The sequence below is a fragment of the Lissotriton helveticus genome, chromosome 11, assembly GCF_964261635.1.
Source record: "Lissotriton helveticus chromosome 11, aLisHel1.1, whole genome shotgun sequence".
NCBI classification, from domain to species: domain Eukaryota; kingdom Metazoa; phylum Chordata; class Amphibia; order Caudata; family Salamandridae; genus Lissotriton; species Lissotriton helveticus.
In genome coordinates, this window is record NC_136072.1 from 716,061,478 (window position 1) to 716,088,598 (window position 27,121).

At 43.9% G+C, this 27,121-nt stretch overlaps 1 protein-coding gene across 5 annotated transcripts; it reads left to right on the top strand.

Moving 5' to 3' along the window:
- The first annotated feature begins 12,485 nt into the window (after positions 1-12,485).
- On the top strand, positions 12,486-26,736 carry LOC144791808 (uncharacterized). Of its 5 annotated transcripts, none has more exons than XM_078666584.1 (8): positions 12,486-12,547; positions 13,580-13,646; positions 19,502-19,591; positions 20,216-20,323; positions 22,643-22,735; positions 23,441-23,544; positions 24,669-24,764; positions 25,232-26,736. In XM_078666584.1, the coding sequence occupies exons 4-8, from the start codon at positions 20,262-20,264 to the stop codon at positions 26,305-26,307; spliced, it is 1,431 nt and encodes a 476-aa protein (XP_078522710.1). In that variant the 5' UTR covers positions 12,486-12,547; positions 13,580-13,646; positions 19,502-19,591; positions 20,216-20,261; the 3' UTR covers positions 26,308-26,736. The 5 variants fall into 5 exon arrangements, with proteins under 5 accessions (XP_078522710.1, XP_078522713.1, XP_078522712.1 ...); XM_078666587.1 differs by having other exon boundaries at positions 19,502-19,548; XM_078666585.1 differs by lacking the exon at positions 12,486-12,547 and adding an exon at positions 12,657-12,776.
- Positions 26,737-27,121: the final 385 nt, after the last annotated feature.

Genomic DNA, 27,121 nt, shown 5'->3' on the forward strand with positions numbered 1-27,121 from the left:
AGACGGTGGATTCAGACACCATCATAAAGTTCCTCTCTGATACCTTCGTGAGAGAGGGCATCCCTAAGTCCATCCTGAGCGATAATGGCCCCCAATTTAGATCGGACAAATGGAGCAACTTTATGCAGAGAAATGGTATCCTTGCCAAACACACGTCGATTTACCATCCGGCCGGAAATGGACTGGTGGAGCGATTTAACAGAGTAGTGATGGGGTCGGTGCAAGCAGCCATCTCCAGCAACAAAGGCTGGGAAAAGGAGATATGCCACATGGTGTGGGCGTACAGAATTACCCCCACAGGGACAGGATATAGCCCCTTCCAAATTCTTAGGGTCGTGAGCCATTCACTCGAGACAACCGGGTATGGAAGGAAAAAACCGTCACGAGCGAGTGGTCCCCAGCAGTGGTCCAAGCAAATTTGGAAAAGGCACAGGCGATCTATGTGAGGCACTACAACAAACGCAGAAATGTTAAAGGATTAGAACTGGAAAGAGGCAAGTGGGTGCGAGTAAAGTTGGTCACGCTACAAAGAAAAGGGGATAGCAAGTATAGTAAGCCCATGCAAGTAAAGGAGGTGTACGGCAGAGCGGCTCTGCTAAGTGATGGAAACGTGTGGTCCCAGGATGGCATGGCGAGATGCAACAGGGTCCTACGATGGAGCCAAGGTGGAGCAAATCTAGAAGGTATGGAGGAAAGAAATATAGAGCAGGAGCAAGCGGATGTGGAGCTGGAAGAGAGAAGTGGAGAACAGTGTGATGAGAGAGATGACAACGGCAGCCAGGAAGCTGCAAGGAAAGGAGACATGAGGAGACTAGATGAGAGCGCGGCGGCGCTCAGGAGTGGAAGAACGAATGTAGAGACTCAGGAGAGTGAAACTCTGTGCACCCCGGTGAGGCTGACCCGGAGGGGAAGAGCAGTGGTGAAACCGGCAAGGTATCGGGACTTTGACATGGACAGCGGACTGTAAGTTAACAGTTTCATTGTTGGGAAAAAAAGGGAGATATGTGGTGATGCGCTCTAGTGGTTGCACGTCACGTCATAACGTGACGTGCTGGCAGCCATATTGGCGGTTGCGCGCGCAACCATGATGAGAGGCGCGAAAGCGGAGAGAGGAGGTTTATCGGCTCGGCGCTCTTTAGGGCACTGTATTTAAATAAAAGCAGTTGCAACCAAACCAACGTGTAGAGCCTTCCTTGAGGGAATCCACACATACTACACAGTGTCTCTCCTTCTCAAGGGGTAAATACTTGTGTGAAGTAACCCGAGCATATTCGCATCACGGGTCACATGTCAGTTAGTCATTAACTTGGCTTTTAGTAGAATATACCAATTTTTGGCACAGAGACGCACTTGACATATTTTGGTTACGTGTGAGAGCATACACATACACGCTGCCATGATCTCCATTTACATTTAGTCGAAACGCGTTGTGGATTAAACTTGGTTGAAACTACACCGCTGTCTTGCCTCGTATCCTGAGAGCATACTATTGAACTTTGTTGTTGTTGGAATTGATACTGCTGGTACGCTCTGCCGGCGTGTACGCCACCCCTCTCGGATCCCTGCACTTCGGAAGTAGCTTTTCTTTACAAAATCAAATCCAAAGATAAGTAATGTTATAGTTAGATGCTGAAATGAGTTAAGAACTAACATTTAAAAACTAAAAATAAACTGAAATGCGCCAGTAATAATTTAGTGAACAAACTATACCTTACAGCCCCCAATGCATGGCATATAACCTTGTATATTGCCTCACTTTAGACATGTTATATTATATCATTGCTGGTATCACCAATGACATATTTTGTTTGTGAATTTCATATTCAAACAGGAGCACATGTTGAGTCCCCCTTAGGCAAACTGCAGCCAACACCCCCACTGCGTTCAGCCTTTGCCCATGTGCAGCTGAGGATTGACCGCAGGGCCTGGCCTCAGGGTAGACACTGCACCCAACCTACGTGACTGTCCAACGCTCCCACTGTGCACAGCCTTTGGCAATGTGCTGCACTGGTTGGTTGCATGGCCTGGCTTCTGTCAAGTCCTGCACTCAACCCTGTGGGTGCTTGTCAGACCTGGCACTTTTTGCAGGATTATCCCCAGACTTTTTCCTTTTTGGCCTCTTGTTTGTGGCATATTTTCAATTGGTTTTAGGACTCTGGGTACTTTGCCACTGCTAATCAGTGCTAAAGTGCAAATGCCTTCTATGTATATTGTTTCATGAATGGCTTATTTGATTTCCCTAGAAATGTGACGTTTGCCCAGGGCCTGTAAATCAAATGCTACTAGTGGGCCTGCAGCACTGGTTGTGCCACCCACACAAGTAGCCTTCAAAGGTGTCTCAGACCTGCCACTGCAGTGTCTGCACACAGTATTTACTACCATGTCGACTTGGCAAGTGCACCCACTTGACAGCCCTGACATTCCCTTTTATTACATATAAGCCACCCCTAAGGTAGGCCCAAAGTAGCCCCATGGGCACGGTGTAGTCTATGTGAAATGTAGGACATGTAATAGTTTGTTTTACCTGTCCTGATAGGGACTGAGCTCTCGAGTCTGGTAATGGCAGCCACAACATTTTCTTCAGAGTTCACAATTTCTTAGGATCTTGGGCGTTGATAAAGGTGTGGATATTAATTGCCAGAACTTCACTGAAGATTTTGAGACATTCCAGATTGTTGAATAATGGGGCGGCCGTTTGAAATCGGACCAGAGAAGCCCGGTGTGGCTTGCATCACCTCTATTTTCCAGCGGGACCCTGCCACCTGTCTCCCCCCGCCGCCGCAGCCCCTGACATCGTGCTGCGGCCGCCGAGCGGGGGAGACTACAATCCCCAGCCTGCCTTGCGGCAGGAAGCCGCGAGACCTAACTTCCGCGCCAGGAGGCGCTACTAAGTCCCTCAGCAAACCCGCGTCGCGGGAGCGCGCGGGAGCGCCGGGCTAAGCCCGGGCAAAGGGCGGGCCCTCTACGGCCCTCATCGGTCTGAGGAGGACGGGGACGGGCCACCCCCTTTGTCTGTTCAGAGGTAAATTTCCGACTTGTACTTTATTTAACTATGCCTACGCCCAAAATAGGGGACATCTCCGACAAAATTCCGGATGATATATTTGCTCATTCTCCATCTAGTTTTCCATGGCTGGATGACTTAAACAGCCTGTGTAAGGTTAAGTACGTTCCAGCAGCACTTTCCTCCACGTTAAAATGCTGCAGCTTAACACCATGTCCAAGGGAGCTAAAACCCTTTCCTGATACCCATAAAATACCGCCCAGGGTTACACCTGCCAAAAGGAAGAACGATGGGGTCAAAGACAATGGGAATCTCCCTAAAACACAACATTTTGATAAACCTTCTCTAAGTTCTATACCGTCTTCTATTTCGCCTCCTGTTGTTAACCTGGACGACCTATCACCATCCTCCCATCAGGCTCTCCTGACTATGATCGAGCATCTGATTAAATCTTTGATACACCCCTTGATGGACAAAATTACTATGTTGGGGGAGAAGCTGACGGGGTTGGAGAGCTCTCTTGAATCTCTCCTGAAATCCTCAACCCACGTTGTAACAACTCAATGCCCGCCGACAACCGCTCTTTCAAACCTATCTAATCTGATCACTTCCTATGAAGCGTTGCCTACTCAATTGTCAACTCCCACTTCCTTGTTGCCTATCAATCTCAAAGCCCCCCGAAATTGACAACAGCACGTCACATTCCATCTAAACATGTGCGCACCACCCATATCCACTTACCTCCAGTAGCAGCGCCTTTTGTAATTGTCCTCTCGGGAGTCCCTGAACTAACAAAAGGTAAACCTGAGAGACAATATGAACTTATGAACAAGGTCAAGTTCTGGCTATCTAAAAACAGACCTTTGCCCTACCATCTTGATGGCCGAATAATAAGTGTTCGGAGGGTGGGCTGGCTTGGACCCCTTAAAAAAGACATCTTGGGCGATTTGATCCTGATACGCTTTAGGAGCAGACACATTGTCCCATACATGCAGACATGGCTATCTAAAAATGGCGATGGACTTATTTCTACCTGGAATCTACATGACTTTTACCCTAATACGTCCCACATGCTTTCCCCTAGCCTCTGGGGCATTGATAACAACCAAGTGGGTAGAGGAACCCATTCAAGTAATGGCAGTAGCTTTACACTGGCTTTCAATTGTCCCAAACCGTCGTACAACAATTTTATGTATTGTAATTACTAAATCTTTCAGTACACTGTTACCAACAACGTTGCCTAAAGGTTGTGTAAAGAACTGTGCAATTTAAAGCCATTATGAGATTTATTTGAAAACGTTTTTATTTTTTATTTTTATTGTATTATTTGTCTGTATGCTTTTATGATTTTGAACCTAAAATCGAATAAAGCCTTTTGATTTGATTTGATTTGAATAACTTAGAATGGAGGGGTAGCAACTTAGAGCTAGCTTAGATCACAATGGGGTAGTAAGCAAAGCTCTAAGGGTGTATCTCATTATGCTCATCTCAGGATTGTGTACAGTCTATTTTACCAAACTACGTGGGTTGTATATAGGGCCTGGCAGAAGGTGTTTTATCAGTGATATATGCATCCTGCTGACTTACATTTACAGTTCATGTAGAGCCTTTAAGAGGGTAATCTTTTTAAGTGTAATATTGTACAAACTGTTTTTGGAAGGTGTTCAAGGTTTTGAAAAAAGGGGACCCCATTAAAGTCTAAGGAGACATTAAATTTGTTGGGTGGGTGAATACCAGTAAAAAGAGTAACAGCCACCAAATATCCAAGTATGGGTGACTTAACAGATATCCTCTGTATCCAGCATGTGGTCACACCTTATTTCCTTTATCTTTTGATTGGTAATAGAAAATGTGACACTGGTGTAGCATGTTAAATTACTCGAAGGCCACAAATCCTATAGGCCACTGTTACAACTACTGGTTGATATCCCCTGTGAAGTGAAAATCATGTAATTTGAGATGTAATCAGTAATGTTAATGATAATGTCATTTAACAGGTCATAAGTGATGTAATATATGAGATTGATAGAGGGGGAATTTGCAAAAAGAAACCGGCTTGTATTAAGTACCCCTGTAATACATACTTATTTTAAGTAGTAAGTATATTAATGTGTAATCACACATCACACATGGGAACTTTGCTTTGCGATATGCATGAATTTAATCCTAACACTACGTAAATAACCAAAGATGTAATATTATGGAGTGTAGAACGTGTTATGAATGTTTTGCATGTCAAATTGCATGTATATGTAGTAAAAAGCATGACGTATGTTGCTTTGTCATAATAATTAATGCAGTTTTCCTGTTTATGCTATGCTAGGTTAACTGTTAACATGGACTAGAGTTAAGGTAGGTGGTCAACAGTGAACATTGCATTACCACATTATTAATAAATATCTACTTTCTGTTCTTTTAGTAAATGGACAAATCTCCATTTTGGGTTAAGTTAGTCGAACTGTGATGAGTGAAACTTGCAGCGCACATAAATACCACGTGACTGAGTGGCTGGAATGCTGAACAAGCTAAAAGAGCGTGACACCATGAAGGACATGGAGCTTGACGAGCAGCCAACTCCAGTGTCTTCGTGTGAAAATCCACAAAATGTTAAATGTACAAACATTTGTCCTTCACTTGTTACTTTATCCTCATGCGAGAGCAGAGATGTATACTGAATATGTGGGAACGGGAACTCAACAATGGGGTAGTCAAAGTAGAATGTCTAATGGTAGGGTGACTATCGGCCCTCATTTGAACCAATCCCATAGCTTGAATGGGTGACATTAGCAACTTTGGTGGGATGGATCTGTATGGTAAGGGTATAAAGAATAGGTGGTTTAGGGACGGGGTACGAAGTGAGGGCGGCAGATGCGGCTGCTGCTATAGGCGTGAGGAGAGAGGGTGCGCTGCTGATTATCGGGTTGCAGAGAGGCCTAACTGTTCCAGTCCTATCCTTGTCCTGATCTTTGAGCCTTTGGTCCCAGACTCTCTGTCTGGGGGTTCCCTGAGCTACCTAGGCCTGGGTGGTCGTTTTCCTCTTTCTTATTCCTTGGGTTGGTATCTTTGATAACTCGAAGTTATTATCCTTGTACTATTGTCTCTACATCTATCCTTCCGAATTGAGAATTGATTGATGCACATGCCTGATGTGCCTTCATCTATCCCCTCCATGCAACATTTTTCTTATTTGCTAGCTGTGTTTAGAGTGTATTCTCTCTCATGAGGTATTTCTAAGATTTTGCATTTGAGTTAGATAAAATTAACATTTTGCAAACAAAGAGTCTGTGATTCAAGTTCAAGAAAAGCTTCATTCGATTGTTAAGAAGCAATCATAAAAGCACACAAACATACAAAAACAATTTCATAAAAAAATTCATGAGTACAAAAACATTACGAATATTAACAATTAAAAGAATTACATTGTGACAGTCATAAAATTGTAATCATCGTTACTGTGCAAAACGAGCATTCAAGTAACCATAATTTTCCTGAGATAAAGCACTTTTTTCAAGAACGCTAAAATTATTAGAACACTATTTTTATTCACTAATAACTGTAAAGACAATAGAGCCGGGCGACATTGACGTAGTCCAGATCTCTTTAAAATAGGGACTAAGATCAATCGCCTTCCGATAGAATAGAATTTACAGAATAAAATAACAGGAATCGTAGTTTGGGGGGAAGAATAATCACAAGGGCAGGGCCGGAGATCGTGAGTCCAATCATTCATAACAGGGAAAGTAACTAAGCGATGAAAAGTTCCCAGCCTAAAACAGGCCAATAAACTCCTGTCATAGGCCCCGAGGACGAAAGATGAATAGGGTTGAATGTTAAAAGTGGTTAAAATCAGTTGATTGTGCAGGACAGTGGGCTTTAACATCTCTGAAGTCATTCTTAAGGTATCCAGTAGAGTTAAACACTCTTTTCTCAAATCCTTTCTAGTTACTGTATTCATAGAGGAAGGATTTAAAAAGTACTGTAAGTAGCCCAGATCCTTAAAGAAATCGTGAACAAATCTCAGCCAGGGAATCCTCATTGCTCCTTCTAATTTCACGATGTCTAAGAGAATATCTCTATTCAGTTTGGTTTTGTCTTTCGTCCATAACCTGTGCCACAATAGCACAGGCTCTATCCTAATCAGATCAGAGATGAACGGGATACCCAATTCAGCATGGCAGACACACCCTGAGGTACCACTAGGTACGGCTAAAATATATTTTAGAAAGGAGTTTTCAACTGCCTGTATAGGGGAGAGATCGACAAACCCCCAAACCCCACTCCCATAAAGAACTGCAGAAACACCTTTAGCCTTATATATATTAGTTAATTCCTCAGGAGGGCGTTTGCCAAGTTTCTTGGCGAAGATAGTGAGTGCAGACGTAGTGCGTAAAAGGGCCAGTTTTTCGCAGCTACTGCTTGTACCCAAGAATCATTCTGTGAAAAAAGAATACCCCGATAGGAGAATTTTTTAGTTGCCTCAATCCTTTGTCCTGCAATAAATATATCTTTATTTATCTTAAAACCTCTGCCACAGCGCATAATAAAAGTTTTTGCGGAGTTGACCCTTAAACCCAACTCTTTCATAAAAAGGGTAAAGCTATCCACAACTGGTTGCAATCCCACCTGGGTACGTGACATTAAAACAGCGTCGTCCGCGTACAATAGGGCTGGTATTGGACGCCCGTCTGCCTGGGGAAAGTCCCAGTTATCTTTACACAGGGCTTCCTTGAGCCCATTTATATACAGATTAAAAAGGAGTGGGGCCAGGACACAGCCCTGCCTGACTCCACTCCTAATCGGGAATGCGGCCGAACACTCGCCCTTCAGGCCGTAGCGAGTGTGTGCCTTGGCATCACGATAAAAACATCTAAGAAAATAAATATTATTCACATCCACCCCCAGATCTCCCAGCAGTTTCCATAGTTTCGAATGGACCACGCAGTCAAAAGCGGCTGAATGGTCGACAAAGGCTAAAAACAAATTCCCTTTCTTGGCCCTCGTGTATTTTACCACCAGCAGGGAGAGATTCAATCCTTGTTCTACTGTCCCCAATCCGGCTCGAAAGCCGTATTGCAGATCAGATTGGATTGAATTTTCATCAGCCCAATCCAATAGGCGCTCTATTATAACCCGGCCCGCAACCTTTGTGATGGAATCCAGCAGCGAGATCGGTCTGTAGCAGCCCGGGTCATTCCTATCTCCTTTTTTGAAGATGGGAATAATGGTAGACTCTACCCAAGTGGGTAGGAATCCGGTGCTAAAACTCGCATTAAGAACTTGAACAAGAAGAGGCTCCCACAAAGGTATAATTGACTTAAACAAGTCTATGGGGACCCCGTCTGGTCCAGGAGCCTTGCCGCCCTGACTGGCGTGTAGGGCCCCCTCAACTTCCTCCAGGGTAAACGCTAAATCTATGGAGTAGGGAGAATCTTCTAAAGGTTGTGTTCCTCCATAAACCTGAGTAAAGTGCTCTATCCACAGTTTCTCCGTGATGGCTATCTCAATGGTGGGGCCAGTGTCATTAGATAAAAAGGTGTTCTGATTATCTTCCAAAAGCCTGCGCTGTCATTAGTTACTGAGGCCAAATGCATAGCTTCCCAAGCCTCTTTTCTTAACACATTTTTCCTATCTTTAAGCACTTGTTTATAGGCCTGTCTAGCTCTCCTAACTCCCATGACATTCCTTGGTTTCCTGTGCAGTTCATCTTTTAACAGTGAGTGAAATTGGGTACACTTTGAACCAAACCATCCAATCTGAGCCCTCTTTCCCTTGTGTTGCCTAATGAGGGACTCTCTAATTACCTTAGTTATTGTTTGAAAGGAGACCAGTAATGCGCCAGGGGTAGTATCTTCACTAAGACATGTCTCTATATCTGAAATACATTTAAGAATTATTGTTTTAAGCATCTCTGTTTTATTCACCATTGCCCATCGCAAGGAATAACCGTTTGTACTTGCGATTGTTAGGTTCTCTAGCAGTCGGTCACTATTGTTAGTCACTGCAGATTTCTCAAGCGGCAGTGTGACAGTTAAACAGAGCGGAAAAAGATCATTAACTGAATTATCAGATACGTGAAAAGAGTGAAGTCTGGATGCATGATTGATAGAGGCTACCATAAAATCAATGGTAGAGTGACAGCCCCGACCGTTAAATGTTGATGGCCTGGGAGCTGGTAATAGACATATTTAATTGACAAACCCAAGATCAAAGCTATTGATTAGTTTATTCAACTGATCCCCTAAGACAGAATTGCTGAAATATGAGGAGCATACACCATCTTCGCATAGAGCCCCACATAATTTGCTTTCGTCATTTGAACACAACATACAGTTAAAATCCCCCACCAGAAGTAGCATTATATCTTTCCTTTTACTATTGTTTAGAAGAGTCAATGATTTGTACATATTCTTCATCACTGTACACAGTAATCCTGGAGGGATATTACTGTAGAAATTAAGCAGGGCAAAAGAGTCAAAATCCAGAACAAGCAATTGATAATAGTTGTCATTAGCAAACTCAGTTATCAAATTTAGGCTCAAAGTATTAGATAGGTACATACACAAACCTCCCTTAGCTCTACCACTCCGACCCTCAACAGCTGGGCTATGATAGGTCCTATACCCATTTAAATGGATTGCTTCCTTGGTCCAAGTCTCCTGGAAGCAGAAGACTTCATGTTGTAAAACAAAATCCAACCATAGGTGAATGTTTAATTTCGATCGGATACAATATGGCAATCTTGGTGCTCAACAACGGGTGAAAGGGGTAAGGGGGGATTTGCACCCTCTGAAGGAGTCATATTAACATGGATAGATTGAACAGAATCATTAAGGTCAACATGGTTACTATATAAGATCTCATTACTAGGATCATAGGGCAATATGTCTCTCTTGTTGTCGTGACTCTGTGTATCACCATTCTCATTTCATCCCATAGGTTTTACACAGGGCACAGGATGGAGTCAATCGTTATCCTCCAGACCACTCAATACCTCGAAACGGTTGTGTGTAGGTATATGATATCTGGGCTGCCTAGTTTCCAGAAAGTTCTCTGATGCGCATTGAGGACCTGTGTTCATTACAGCCTTTAAGGGGTGATAAAAATATCCTTAGGGAAGTATGTTTATGCCGTGAGATGTAACGGGCCCAATCAGACCCCTCTCAATAATGGTGCGTACCAGTTGCGGAGCCCTTAAATGTTAAGACAACACAGTCTCCTCTTATCAATTTGGGGGAGGAGCCAACCCATCCAATCCTACGGACCATTTTAAATTCTGAAAAAAGGTGGTCTTTCAGACCGGTCCTAGTAGAGAGAAAATGGAGTGCCTTGTTCCTTAAGGTTGACCAGTGTTCAAATACATTGGGGGCTAAGGGAGAGACATTGGCCAAAATGACCGTATACGGGGTAGCTTCTGGGGGTAAATTTAAATTTTGTGAAGGATTATGAGAAGTCTTACAGAGACCCCCCTTATTTATACCATTAATAGCTACATCGTTACTTCCCCCCTTCCTTCCCCCTGTAGTTACTCTGCTTCCAATGCGAACAGGCTGATTAGGGTTTGAAATAGTATTCACAACCTTACTCTTCTTTTGCTCAGAATTTGCGGTACTAGAGGACGTACCCGGAATATGCTCTTTCGCTTTACAAGGTAGCGTGCATGCTGTTGGATTGGTGGCAACTGATGGTACCAGTTGATGAATGCCTTGCACCAACTCCTCTACTTTTAATAACCGGGATTCTAAATTAGAAATTTTTAAATGAATAGGCTCTAAGGCAATTAACAAGAGCGACTCTAATTTACCCCAGAAGTTATCCTCCTTCACTTTGGGGCCCATTATGATGTCGAGCGGATTGCCCCCGCGGTAGCCACTGCCAGCCTGGCGGGGGCAATCCGCCCGACATCCACACTCGTTTACCCCCCGCCATATTAGTATGGTGGGGGGACCTTGGCGGTCGGAAAGACTGTCCGCCGCTTTTCCGCCCCGGTCGCCTTGCGGCCGGGGCGGAAAAGGAATAATATGGTGGCGGTGTCTTTCAGACACCGCCAGCCATATTATGATGGGCATTTTCCAATGCCCATTGCCGCCACGGAAAGGCATGTGGAGACTCCCTGCGGGGGCCCGTTGCGGGCTCCCTGGGAGTTTGGGTGGTGGGGGGTGCAAATGGGGGGTACCTATGGTACCCCCCCGCATTTCAAAGTGCAACAAGGCAGGCACCGCGCGGTGCCAGTCATGTTGTGCTTTGAAATGCACAACTTGCATTTTTACCATTGCGGCGGGCGGCGCTTTCTACACCGCCCGCCGCAATGGTAAAAATACAGGATGCGCCCGCCACTATGGCGGGTGCATCCTAATTGTCAAGGCGGGACCGCCACACCCATGGCGGGCGGTCCCGTTTTGCACTGGGATGGCGGGCGGACTAAGTCCGCCCGCCATCCTGATGGACCCCTAAGTGTTCTGGATTGACTGTTTCTCCCTGCTTGGTGGGGCTTCCTGAGTGCCCCGTGGATTCGCATACATCTTCTGCCAGTTTACTTTTCTTCCCCTTAGAGCATGTAACAGTCTTACTCTGCTTCGGGATATTTTTTCCTTTTTCTTTTACATTGTTGGACGAGGGCTCAGCATTTAGTATGTGCTTACGTTTACATTTTGCCTTTTGTCCTCTGCTTGTAACAGTAGGGCCAATAGGGCTATGTTCAGGAGATGTTACTGAAACAATGTTCACAGCTAAATCTGTTATAGATTGCACTGGGGTATGACTGATTGATGGAGAAGTCGTACTGCTAGATGCTATATTTGGTACAGTAAGTGTAGGGGTTAAGGAGAGTCTACTCTGTGGGAGTGGGGGTTCTATGGACATTCTTCGCTCCGCGAGTTGAATTTCACGAACTAGGACAGATTCTGCCCTCAACAAGAAAGCATCTAGTGTCCCCACCACAGACCTTCCTTTGTCTTTATTCATCATAAAAAAGGAAGAAGTTCCGTACTGAACCCTGAGAGATTTATAGATAAGAAGCCTAGCACTACCTCCAGCTGCCTCTAACAGGGACCCTAACCCCGTAATAGATACCTCCTAATAACTACTCCCTCGATAGGCCGCTGTAAATTCTAAAAAGAAAAAGTGAATAAAAACCCTTATCATCCACTGTAATAGCAGCAGAGTGACAGTGTCTAATATACGCCAGCGGCACTATGCCTATTGCTATATAAAGCAAAATAACAAGCCACAGATGGTATTGCACAGACATAGAATGGCAAGAAACAATGAATAAATAATTTAGTTACAATACAGCAACACTAACCGAACCATTAAAAACACAGATTGCCCAGTGTAAAGGGAATGGCCCAGCCCGGCCTCTTCCAGCCGGCGGTTTTAAGCGCCTCCTGGCGCTGAATAGTAACGTGCTGGTCCTGGAGGCTACTGGGAAATGTAGTCCCCGTCTGCGGCGTGGCGATGGCGGCGAAAGCGTCAGCGACCTCAAGAAGTTATCATGGGCCCCCACCTAGAACAGCATGGGCCAGCAGAACAGCAGCAATTGATCCGGTAAGTGGCACAGGCAGTAGAAAGGTTTAGCGCGTCCCGCGCTGCATGGGCCTCCGGCGATTTTAAGCGCCTCCTGGCGCTGAACAGTGACGCACTGATCCTGGAGGCTACTGGGAAATATAGTCCCCCTCTGCGGCGCGGTGATGGCGGAGAAAGCGGCAGCGGCCGCAAGAAGTTATCGTGGGCCCCCACCTAGAACAGTGTGGGCCAGCAGAACAGCAGCAATTGAGTAAGTGGCATAGGCAGTAAAAAGGTTTAGCGCAAGAGTGGAGTCTGAAGAAGTGCCTTTGTCTCTACATCTATCCTTCTGAATTGAGAATTGATTGATGCACATGCCTGATGTGTCTTCATCTATCCCCTCCATGCAATATGTTTCTTGAGATTTATTATTTGCTAGCTGTGTTTAGAGTGTATTCTCTCTCATGAGGTATTTCTAAGAGTTTTCATTTGAGTTATGTAAAATTAACAATTTGCAAACAAAGAGTCTGTAATTATTTTTGTCTGTTTATTATTTGAGTAACTGTTACCGCCAATTTTGCAACTAATTGGTCCTTCAACCAAGAAGATGGAAATTTTAACAAAAGATTTATTGTGTAAATTGCAAACTGTATAAACTTTTGAACTGCTGAGTATGAATTGGTAAGGAATTTCCAAAATCGACACCAGCGCAACAGGGACTTTGGGTGAATGTGTATGGGCCAAAGTAAATGAAGTAATTGGATGTTTGTCCCTGCTTAAACTATTGGGGACTCGCTGGATCAAGATCATGGGCAGTGAATAGCGGGCGAACAATTCATTATTGGTTCACTAAACTATAACTGGTAAATTTCAGAGGGTTTTTGGTTTTTAACATATATTTCGGTGTTATTCAGCACCTAACTGTCACACCATTTCAACCTTTGTTTTCGTCAGTTAGTTTTTATTTTTTTGTAACATATGTTGAGATCTTATTACCATACGCATGATGTCATTTTAACTTTGGTGTTTTTCAATGAATTTTCACGATTTTTTTTTTTTTTTTTTTTTTACCAGTTTCTAAATGTAGCATGAATAACACCTTTCCCAGGGCAGGCCGAAATAGTTCTTAGATGGAAGATCTGTAAGTACCTGATTCTGTAGTCATTTTGCCACTCATTGCAGAATAGACCTGGGCCTGTACCTCACCAATGCCTAATTTGCAAATTGGCACTGCTTCGAGTGCCTGGAGTGCACTGGTAATCAATACAAGTCACTAAGTCCTTTCATACAACTACAGGGCAGCAGGACTGGCAGTAAGCTCTTGTTGTGCTGCATTACTGCTTCTGCTGATGCTAGTGTTGAGGCCTGCAAGAGTGCTAATTGATCCCATGAGTCCTGTATTTGCTGCCAGAATATATTCTCCAGATTGTGGGCACCAATCTACTTTGAATGGGCCCCTCAGAGCATTTCTGGACGTCCACATTCTAGATACTGTTAACTTTTTACCAGTGTTAACCTCTTCATGCCCACCCTAAGGATCTTTTATACTGCTAATTTCTTGAAAAAGCTGAACACTTTCTGATTAAATTTCTAACTTCGTGCCATATTTGGTGTAATGCCATTTACCTATCTTTTCTGTATTGAAAAACAGACTTTCTTAACTTGAGCATACAGAATGAGCAAGGTTGTTAAAGTGAGGGTTTGGAAACTGGAGTGTATTCGCCAATAATACTCCCAGGCTTGTATGACCATCAGAATAGACGACAATGTGCACTTGGGCACCACAGTAAGCTAGAAAAAAGGAGCAGAAATATCCCTGTGTGTTCTGGGGTGAAGCAAGACTGCTGGTGCAGATGAACACCAAACACACTCAAATGGGGATTGCTTGATATGCGTACAATGTCACCAACTATCACCCACACCAGGCCCAGGCCCTACTATACCCTTGGTGACCTCAAACTATGGTGCAGATATGCTAGCCTAAAGGGAAGCAGGAGGTAGGAACAATAGTCCTTATCACAATTCAACACTTACCAAATCCAGACTGGCTATATCCATCAACACCTAAAAGAATGTGTAGTGAGGGCTGGCCCTTTTTGAGCACATTGCTATGTTAGCATAGGCTTATTAGAAGTTTAAACACCATTTTACCTTTTGCTGCTCTTTGCACACAGCACTGCATATAGCTGTTGTTGTAAGTTAGGCTGCGTGAAATACTTCACATGAGAAAGGCTTGTTTTCAGCATCCCTAGACTTACATCGCGACCCTAGTCTGCACAGTGAGTGCTAAAGCCTCCAAGGTTATCATAACAAGGTAGCTGTTGTTCAGGCTGATCGGCTCACGTTTTAGACATAACATATATGCAGCTGCAAGCCAACGTAGATTCGGGCGCCTTTAATATTGCGCTGTAGGCATGATTTCAGGCAATTGGAAGAATTCCGTTTTCCAGAGAGACAGAGAGCTTTTCCAGATCCTGATGTGATTCACTCCTGCTGATCTTAGAGGTATGGGGGCCCCCACTCAAGCCTAAAAGACCTTCTATATTTTATAAAACATAGTTCCTAGCTAGGAAGGGTGATATACTAGGAGCTATAAGACCTGTTTTCACCATCATTGTAATATGATTACTCCTTTTGTGTTTTATGGAATTGTAACAATTATGATCATATTATTTCTAATCATATGTCTGCTTACGGTAGCAAAGATACTGCATCTTAGAGCACGTTGTTAAAATAAATATTTTAACCTTTCCCGTGTCTCTTTTTTACTCCTGTTGTGGACTGGTATGAGAGTATAACGAAAGAGTGTTCTTGCTTCCCACCATTCCTGAGTATAACCTAAGCCGCATTTTCTGAGTTGTCTAATCATTGGTCCCTTTGCTATAGGACAAATAGCTAATGTGACACTGATGCTAGTCAGTTAGGGTTTCTAGGTACTGAGGGGAGTTTTTTGGTCCACCACAATTCACTGAGGTCCTGGGTCTCTGTGCACAGTTCTGTGTCTGAGCAGAATCCCTGCAACAAATGTTCATCAATTAAGTTTATCAGGATGGAAGGAGAAAACTTCTCTGGCATTTCGTGAATCACAGGCACTGGATAAAAGAGACTGCAGCCATTTGGCTGTCCACATTTATCAGTGACCCTATTGAAGCATATTGGTGATTTACGAACTGGGACCCTTGTGGTTCTAGGACAGACTCTACATCATATGCTGGGGTGTTTAGGTGTTGTTAATGTGAAGTATGAGATTATGCACAATGCAGGAGTTTATGCTAAGGAGTAAAGAAGTGTTTAACTGCAGTTCCCTTGTGGTGTAATTTATCTGCATGCTCCAGGGCTGAGGAGCGCTTGAGGTCCCCGTGATTGAGGGATGTGCCCACAGCGTTTTTCCTGAACAGTACAACGTATAAATAAACTTTGGGAGCTGTACCATGGCCCCGTTATAGACGGCACAGACGTCTACCGTCTCTCGATGCTCTCCCCCCTCTTTCCTGATGAAGACCCCAACATGAGGCTGAAAGCAACCCTTTAGCGTAATCCAGGGGTCGAAACGTAGAACTACGCTTTGCTTACTTCACACCATAGGACTGAAATAAGAGACTGTGTCTCGCCCTCTATGTGTGATGATTGTTTGGAACCTTTGCCAATTGATTTAGGTGTAAAGGCTTCTTAATTGCGAAATGATGCCACAAAAATGTCACCACACCTTTACCTTGTCCCACTCACTTCACTCACCCCTTCCCTTCTCACTGAGAGCACTGTTTTGAATGTTCGAATGTAATGAATTTACAATTACATGTTTACTTTATCGTTATAATGAACCTCTGGCTGCAATTTGATTGGAACTTTGCGTAAATAAATGCCAAAAAGATTTTGAATTGAATTGTCTAAATTGAATCTCTTTAAGTTTAATTTAAAATGAAGTTGTTGATTGTGTGAACATTGGACATTTAAAGAATTGGCTGTCTGTAAGCCCAATTGAAATTTCTAAACTCAGACCAACCCTATTTTTGTAATGATTCACTGACCCAGGTCTGGAGTTCGTAAGGGCCAAACCCCTTTTTTGTACTCACACCAGGGCTGAGGAAGGCTTGTAGGGGATACATGCGCAGCAGAAAACAAGGTTGCTCTCCCTGAGAGTTTGCAATGGTACGGCAAACTACTCATGCTTGCCACATGAGCCTCAAATCGATGCAAAGCAATCTGTTACTGGTACATGTGGAGTTAAAGCCTTGCTCCAGCCCATACAAGGACAAAGAAGAAAGTGAAGGTCCTGCAGAGGGACACATTTGAAATGAGTGCCACAACCTGCAGTGAAGTGGTCAACAGAGATGCTGTGCTACGCCACAAATTGCTCAAAAAAGCTGAAAGATAATGGCAGCGACAACCAGGTATGAGAAACAGAGAATTTACTCAGTCAGAGACAAGTGAAGCATTTACAACCACATTCAGGCGTGGTGAGCCAAGTTCAAGCACAATCGTTGTGCTTGCAGATGTTGCAGTAGCTGCTGTGTACAGTGAAAGCTGTCTGAACAGCACATGCTCTCAAAGACAGAAAAAGGAAGCATGAAATACAATGCAGCCATGTTCCTGAAGCCTCCACTGCCCTTCAATACTTATAAGAAGAAGAAAAGTCCTGTCAGATGGGCTGTGTGGATTGAAACATTTGATGACTTCATAGATACAGTAGAAGAAGAAGATTATCAAAAGCTTGAAAACCTGGAAGGCAATGGTAAAAAAGGGCAAGAAGTCATGCGACTCAGAGTCATTGATGGCTGCCTTTCAGATTTGTTTAGAGGATATATGTTGAGAGAAACCCACAGCTTGGAGAAAATGCTGATGGCTGCCACAGCAGAAGAATGAGCAGACTAACAAGCTGCTGAGATGGAAGCAGGAACAGCACACAGTGAATCAGCATTGATTGTGAAAAGCAAGCACAAGCATAAATAAGATACACTTAAGTCAACGTCTTCAAAGGAAACAAAAATATGTTTCCAATGTGGATTTTCATTTCCCCATGAAGGTGAATGCTGACCTCTGCAATGGACTTTTTGAAACACGCTCCAAAATTTGGAAGCATGTGTTCCATGCTTACCCCACACAAACAGGTGAGAATGGACTCCATGTTCATGACAGAGAGAATGAAAGATATTGCCAATGAAGGAGATCCCTCATTAACCTCACTATAGGGTAGAGATAATTTCACTCAAACGTTTGAATCTTCCTGAACTTTGCCTATTACAAAGCTTTTAAAGCTGTGGGTTGTCCCTTAATATGAATGTGTGAGGCTCAATACCCTATCACAAGAGGAAGGGGCCAGGAGTGCATGCAGCTCCATCATACATGCTCCAAGATACATCAACTAAGGGTATGCAGTTTCTGGGAAAGGAAGGGGGGAAGGTATCAGGTCAGAGAAGAAGGAACCTGATGTGGGGGGACGGTTCCTCTAGGAACTAAGGTCCTCACACACCCTTGTGGGTTTCATGCTTCATCATGGGGCTTGCTCCTCGTCGGTCAGGCACTGGAATGCCCGAAAGGCACCCTCACGGGGCTCTTTAAAGGAGATCTTTTGTCCCAATGCCCTATGTGAAGTGCATGTACAGGGCTCAAGGAGATTGATGAATTGGAGTGTAGGTTCATGAAAGGAGTGATTTAAAATAGACTAAAACATTCTCTGAATTGAATTTTAATCCCAGAGTATGCTTGTCCAGTTAACATAGGCAGTGATTACCAGTAAAGACAATGATCTCTGGTGGCCAGAGAAATTCAAAAGGTTGGTATGATTTTTGCCATCAAGAAGTGAATAATTATCAAAAGGGCAATTCATTAGGACTGGTGGATTCTAATCTACAAAGAGTTTGGAACCTGAGGTAAAATGGGTGAGCAGCCATCACCACGCGGGCATTACCACGCGCTGCCATTATGACGCTGCTTTTACAACGCAAGTCGTTTCAACGACTTGCACTGGAGGGCGCTGTTGGAAAAGGAATAGTTTAATTTTCTATTCCAACACCTTCCCTACTGTAACGTGGGCTGGAGTTGGAATGGAAAATTAAACTATTCCACTATCCAGCGCTTACAGCGCAAGTCGTTGTAACGACTTGCCTTGAAAAAAACAGCGTCGTAATGGCACTGCGGGGTAAAAGCCCGCGTTGTAATGTCATACAACCGGTAAAATGTATGGTAAGCCAAACTCTATATACCCTATGTAGGTGTACTTTACAAAAGTTGCCTAAAAGGATGACCCAATTTTGATAGTTTCCTTGCCTCCTCGAGTAAGCACTGAGACCATGCTAATTTAGTGTGAGGGTGAAAGTGACAATGCATCAAGCGACCCATCCCTTCTCAGGTGCCTTGAAAGTGATAACCAGTGGTTGAGTGCTTTTGCTCTCCTCCCTAAACCTGTTGGAATTGGTATACCCATAATTTCCACCTTTAATTAACTTGCAAATTTCTAGTATATGGTGCTACATGTACCTAGAGCCTGTGTATAAAATGCTACAGGTGGGCTGCAGCATGCATTGTGCCACCCACTAACATCCCACTGTAAAACATGTTGCCAGTTTTACCACTGCCGCCTAGGTGTGCAGTTTTAGGCTGCCATTTGTACTTGGCAAAATAAAGTTTTTGCCAGGCCTAAACCTTTTTTATACTTATATAACACCCCTAAGACACACCTTAAATGCCCATAGAGCAGGTTGCATGATACCTAAAATGTAGGAAATGAATATTTAATGTTTTACATGCCCTGGTTGTGAAGAAACTCCCAAGTAATTTTCCACGGGAGCAAGGATGGCTTCTCATAGGATACCACTGGTTTACATTATTACGCATAATAAATGTTAACTCCAGTTTAGGAGACTTTAGAAAAAATGGTTCAAGGACTCATTTTAATAAAAATGTAAAACCCAACTTAATGGTCAAGGCTGATTTTATATTGCTGTTTATGAACTGACACTTTTAGAAACTCATTCTTCCTTCATTCCAAATCTACAGCACCATGTTCATCTCCTCAGCACCTTCGGCTTCAAGCCTGATTCCTGGTAGGTATATGGCCAGTCATGGTTCTTCTTCACTGAGAGAAAGGTAAGTTGATAACACCATATTCTTGATTTATTTTGTGGGCACATCTTTGCTTATAGAAAACTAATAATGATTGGTCATCTCTCTTATGTAAAGATTACAGATCAATGATTCTGAGATTATTTGGGCTATTATTGGTGCCATTCTGAACTAGTGTCTCAAGTGTTTGTCCCTTGCCACATTTTCCCCCTGGCTCCTAACCAATGTATTATCATTCACTACCTTGGTGGCAATAGGTGGGTGATTGGGATAATCAGTCACTCCATTTGGGGATTCGTACCCTTCGACCAAATACTGGCATGTGGGGTTTACCCATTTAGTGTTGACCAAAGGCTTCAGAAGTCTCTTCCACAATAAGGTCGCTATCTAAAGAGCTCAGTTTCATAATGGAGAGTTTAGATACAGGCTAGTTTTGATTTTAAAGCCTCTAGGGTGTTTGTAGGTAGAGGAGCACACGGACTATATAATGTATGGTAAAACTGAACAAATTATTGGTATTTTCCTAATGGATCTGTAACAAGAATACATTTGAGACGTCCCTTGCATGTCTGTTCTCTTGTCCCTTCTAATCGTAATCAGCCCAGTGTAACGGTTTCCTTTCTTGTATTCCTATATCCTGTTCTGTAGTGCCTTCCAGGTCCACCTGGCCCCCTCCAGAAGGTGTTGCTGATATATGCATTTTAGGACAGATGATACCCCGTGGCAGTACATCTCAGCTGTGGATTTATGTTTCAGGTAAGCAATGTACCCTATGACCACAAGTGAAAGCTCTTCTCACAATGTCACAGGAGATCAAACTGGCTCAGAGTTGAAGCTGAAGTATTATGTTATTTCTTCCCCAAGAGTTTCCCTTACATCTTGTTTGTTTGCCACCATGCATTGAATTACCAAATTATTTGCAGTCTGGGTGGCTCATGCTTATTGTGGAACAAAATGTTTGCGAATCATTAAATATTGTATTGCGATCTAAAGTGGAACATATCAGCAATGAGAAGCAACACTGGACTGTTCCATCACAGGCAGATACAATATCTGGTGTTTTAATGATATTGGGCCCGATTCACAGAATGAACTTAAGACTAAATCCTAAACTTACTACTATTTTGGTATTCACAGAATGCACTTACTACTTTTGGCATTCACAGAATGAACTTACTACTTTTGGTATTCACAGAATGAACTTACTACTTTTGGTATTCACAGAATAGACTTACAACTACTAACTTTACGTCTGCACCCGGGCCGGAATTTCCACCTCCGGGCCGGAATTTCCGGCTCTGTGGCGGAATTTCCTGCTCTGTGCCAGAATTTCCAATTCTGGGACGGAATTTCTGATTCCGGGCTGTAGTATACGATCTGTAGCCGTTGATAATTTTAGCAAAGGGTAAACACCTGTCCAAGTGCCTACAATCCCCCACCATGAATCAGCTGACACACTGCAGCCAATCGCAGCCAATAGCTCTATTTTGCCATGATGAATGCTGCAAGTGCCTACCATCCCCACCATGCTCCAGCTGAAGCCAATTAACACTAATTGACCAGCACCACAAAACACATAAAAGCAGCACACATTGAAGGAACAGGTTTGGCCACAGAGAGTTCGTGTTCACAACGCTCACATTGCCAGAGAAAAATGGAAGTAATGAGGAGAAAGAAGAACTTCACTGCAGAGGATACCACCATGCTTGTGGAGTTTTTAGTGAGGCACCACAAACGCCTATATGACCTCCCACCCTACTGCACCAGTGGGACACAGAAGGTAGCCCTATGGTAGCAATTAGCCACTGCTGTCACAGCATTGGGGGAGGAGAGGCGCACAGTACAGGCCATCAAGAAGAAGTGGCATGGTGAAAGGCAGAGGGTGAAGGAGAAGTACTCCAGGATCAAATTAAGCAGGATACTCCCTGCTGCATACCCTGGACCTCGCATCCGTGTCACCCCACTGGAGGAGGATATCCTTATCACAATACAGCCCCACTTGGTCCATCGGCTGCCTGTCAGTGACTTCCGCTACGTGGTACCAGGTAAATGGGATGAAAAGAAAAAGTGAATTAAAAGATTGTCTGTGTTGCACTGTCATTGTGAGTAAGGAACTTGTCAAAAGTGTATATATACATATAGTCAGTCAGAGGCTCATGTGTCACCCTCTGTATGTAGCACCACAAGTCCCAGAATCCTTAGCATAAGATATGGCAAATCCCTCCCCCCTTTTGATAACATGGGCACAGTACTGCTGCCGTACCTACACAACCCTGCTAAGTAGCAATTGACAAATAGTAGCAGGGATGCGCCAGTACCAATGTGACATGCAAATCAACCCTTGCGCAACCATGGATGCGTCGCATTTACATTGCGGTGCACTGTGGCGGAGGGATAGACAGATGTGTGTTGCATCTGATGGCATTAGGGGGTGCTTTGCTGGAGTCGTGTCGCAAGTGCGATGCAACTCCAACAATGTCCATGGACTCCTTACGTCTGCTTCATGCAGGCGTACGGTTGCGTCGCAGTGTCCTCTAAAAAGTGACTCCGTGAAATCTTTTAAATTTCACTGCATCACTTTTACAAGGCATATCCCAGAGGAATGCCCACCCTGCCTACATCAAAGCTGATGCAGGTTCAATGTTGCACAGGGCTTCACAACGTGACGCTTCACCATAGATGCGTCACGTTGCGATTAATTCAAAATGTGTCGTCTGTTGTACACCACGCTGTGTCACAGAAGTGATGCAACAGCAGTGTAAATTATTTTCAAGGGGCTTGCAAACCTGCCACAAATTATCCAAGAAGTAAATCACCCTGTGCAAGCCTAAATCACAAAGCAGAAGATGAGAGAATCATCAAATCAAAATATGCCATACACATATTCTGTTGTTCATTTCCCACTCTACCACGCCTTTACATCCCCAACACACCACTGCTCCTACCTGCCCCGTCTGCGGCAGTACTTCACAACACTGTTAGCATGCAGGAGATATGGGGAAATCCCTGAAAAAATCAACAAGCACATTTCCCATTTGGTTATTTTTCTCTCTTCTCACCCATTGACACATTCAGGCAGAGCACAGACAACTGCAGTAGCAGAGTTCCCTGCATCTACTGGGAGGAATCGACAACGTACAGAGAAAGGCATTACAACCTCACCAACTGGTAAGTCAAACTGGCCAGGAGATGGTCAAAATGCATACATTGTCAGGAGACGACAGATGGACATATAGTACCCACATATGAAAGTCAACCAGAGATGATCATTTGCTTCACTAAAATTGGAGTTGTCAATGGACTTTCACCTTTAGCATTTGACATTTGTGAACAGCGAAAGACAAAATATAACATGTCTTGGCTCATCATACCTTTGACCTGGGAATACAATCCTGTAATCGAGTACCAGAACTAGTCAAAAGGGTGTCCCCACTATATTGTAATAGTGTCTGTAGACCTAATCAAGAAATCCTATTTGCACAAATATGGTAATGATGAACAAGCAGTGAGATACCAGTCTCAGTAGTATTGACATTGCATCCACTGTCCAACTTCAAATCTTTCCAATATACATTAAATTGCACAGTCCACACAGCTGGTCATGTACTTCTTACATTGGATCGATTATTTGTTGAGCATCAACAAAACACGATAGTGGACCTCACCTCTGGATTCGTAGGCATGTGATATAGGTTGCATCTAGGTAGTGGGTCCATTCTAAGTCATATGTGGGATCACTCATGACATTATGTATAACACACTTCTGCAACGGTGGCGCCCACAACTGCTTGTGCTCATCCTTTGTGCCAGAAATTGAGTGCATCACATGTGGCAGCAGAAATGTAAAGTTGCAAAACACACTTATCATTGTAGGTACAATGCGATCCTCCCAAAATCAAAGACACACACTGACTTCTGCTACAAGTTGGACGTGACATCTGTTCAGGGACCACACACTGTTCCGGTGCTGGGCCAAGGTAAGTTAACCCTAGAATAATTCTGGCAGAATGCTCATTAATTGGGCCTTTCACCTCCACCGTATGTTGTATGTGTTGTATAACACAGTTGTCCTGCATCACAATATGCTCACATATGGCATTTGAACACATGGTAGATCAGACCCTGGTGGCAAATGAGAGGCTGACACAAAACGTATGCCAAGTGAGTGCAAAATGGACATACAATAGAACAATGTGTCATATGAACTGACCAGAACACAGCAGGCTTGCAATTCAATGATAGGATAAATCCCTAGCAACATATACAAGGTTAAATTAAAATGAAATTGGTATGGCTGAGGCACACACTGATGCCAGTTGTGTACCTTTGAGATGGGTGTAGGGGCTGCTAAGGTGAATCTTCATGCAGTTACACCTGCAAAATAACTTGGCTGAAGAGCAACACGATAATCCAGTGCAGGCGGGAAGCCTCAAAGCTTCTCAGCATATCCGCAATGTGTGATCATAGCCAAATGTTGTTTTCTACTTGCCTCCTCTTCTACCATATTCACAAGTATAGGTGAGTGTTTGATATATGAGGTTTGGATGTCTGCTGTACAAGACACCATCCGTTGTCAGCTAAGTAGTACCATGATGTTGGAAATAGAGTATGGGAACAGAGGACACTCAAAGGATGGACATGAGAAATCTGTGTTCTTTCATTCAAAAATGAGCTGTGGTACCTCATGGGTAGGGAAGCACAAATGAGCAACATCATGTCCCTGACTAATGCACATCTCACATATGAACTCCTTTCTGACTTGTCAACAGACAACATTACACTCATGAAAAATGTTAGTCTTAATGTTAAAAGTGAAATCAGTGTAATGCGGATGAGTCTGGGACATTTATCCCTTCACTTGAATTATCAGTAACCTTCTCATACAAGTTTGTCAGTTGATGGGTCATCTTCTTGATATCAGTGCTGCATGGAGGTAACAGCTGGAAAATGCTGCATGTGAGCAGGTGCCCACATGTAATGTCCATAAGGTAAACATGCTGCACATCATCCTGGATTATCCACAAATGGTTATTGAGATGACATGTTGGCTCATAGCTACCATCTGTTGTACTAAAATATGGACATGTATGTCTCATCACAGCTGCTGACAGGATGATACCACTGCAGCAAACAACATCCTGGGGGACGCATGACATCCTGGCTGCAGCAGTGAAACCCTCGCGCACCTGTCCTTCAGGTAATTCTGGCATGAGGTGTGTCACTAGCTCAGATTACATAGCCATGATAGAGATCGAGATCCCCTTCTGCATGGAATCAAAAGTTGTTGTTTACAAAGTGAAATACAAATCAGCAGTGTCACATGTGCCTGTCTGTCAAATGGTGATGCAGATCATTGAGAATGGTGTCTCTACCCTCTACAGCTATGTCTAAAACCTCTATGAGGAAACAGGTTCAGCAGGTTACACCAGGGGGGGAAGGCGAAGGGACAGAAAGTTGTGGCTGGAGCTGGTGAGTTTGCTGGTATTATGTACATCTCCGTGTAACAACTCAATGCTATGGTGTGATCGGTCATTTTTGGTGGTACCCTAACCAGGTCACATGATCGTCATCTGCTGATGCAAAATACAGTTAATACAACCCTGGTGTTGCACCACATGTAATACCAGGTCAATCACTAATATGGTTGCAACCTCTGTGTTCCAGATGATGCTGAGGAAGAGGATCACAGACCTACGACCAGTGCTGGCCGACGGGGAATAAAAGGGGAGAATCCCCTGATCCTCCAGACAGTTATGTCAGCAGCAAGTCATGCTCAAGAGGAGGAGGAAGATCATGAGGACGTTGACTTTGTGGATGATGATGACTACATGTCCGTCCACTCCGTGGATGATGAATCTGATGTCACAGTATCACATCCTTCACCAAGCAGCGTTGATCAGCCTCCTCCTAAACAAACAATTCCCTGTCCTCAGCATAGATCAAACCAGCTACCGCTCCCACGCATCCCAACACAGACATCACTCCCTCACAGCCCTCACGTCCAGGACCGATATGGTGGTTCCCCTACCCGCTCTTCCCTACACAGTGTATCCATGCCATTCTCTCCACCATTTGTGGGAAGTACTAGCCCTGCTGTGGTGCAGGTATCCCTTGTGTACCATTCTCCTGCCCACAGGCTTCCACCTGCCACACCCCTTGGTGTAGGACTTTCTCATCCCATCCATGGCAGACACCTGAGGAGGAGGCCTGCAACTGGCTATGGTGGCCAGAGGGAGCAGGACTTCTTCCAACAGCAGGCAGATATGAGGCAGGACATTCGTGGCATATGGGCTTCCCTGTCAGCCATGTCTGAGTCCCTGCAGGAAATGGTCCAATTCCCTCAGGTGGTGGACAGGGTGAGCCAAGCTTTAGATAGGATGGATAGAACTTGGCAGGACATGTCCAGGAATATGAGAGACCTGATATCCATCCAAAGGGAAGAGAGTGCAAGACACCATGCCTTGGCCATGAAGATGATGGAGGGCAAGTTGAAAGTGATCCAAAGTCTCCCTTCACGGCCAACGCAGGGAGGGGAGCCATCATATCTGCCTGCAGGACAGCACATCCACACACCTGTGCCACCAACTGCAAAGCACCACAGCAAAGTTACACAAACACACCGGCACCCTGAACAGGCACCCCCATCACCTGCACAATCACCAACAACCTCTGTACAGTCACTCCCACCACCTGCACAACCACCACCAACCTCTGTACAGTCACTCCCACCACCTGCATAACCAGCCCTTGTCCAGGCACAGACACCAAATGTGCAGACACCACCTGCACCTGCACTTGTAGATCACCCTGTACAACACCCACATACACGTAGGCGACAAGCTCAACCTGACCCCTCACAGCGATAATCACCTCCAAAATTGCAGAGTCGCAAGCATGATCGCCAGTGACATTCATGTGGTCAATTTATACCGCACTGATTATAAACATAACATTTCTTATTTTAAATGTTAACGGGGATTGCGTAATTACAACAGTGTTTTTTTTACCTCTTTGCATCTTTCAAATCATTGCTTTTAATTGTTGTGTATAATGTGTTTTTACAATCTTTTACAATTTTTTTTACGAAATCAAATAAAAGTATCATTGACGTGGTCAATTTGTCTTGGGGTTCTTATGTGTATAGTAAAAATAAAGATCTACAAAAGTAAGATTCATTTGTTCATCATGTCTTGTCTAAACATGTAATTATGTGTTTGGGTGTGTGAGACACAGTTACAAGTGTAACCCATCATTGCAACTTGCTATTATGTGCATAGCATATGACTCACAAAATATGTGTCCATTTTCGGAAACAGACATTCAAAATGAAGTCAAACAAGTTAAACTAAGTAGAATTCCTCAAAGATATTTATGTAGGAACAGAAAATAACAGTCTGTTTGGAAGGGAGAAAGGAAAACAAATGATGATCTTAATGCAGAAGAAGGGAACTTGGATTGGGGTGGGGCAAAAAAAATATAATACGTCAGGGAGCGTCAGGGAAACCAGTCTATTTACAAGGGGAAAATGAGAAATCTTTGTCCACAACAATGTCT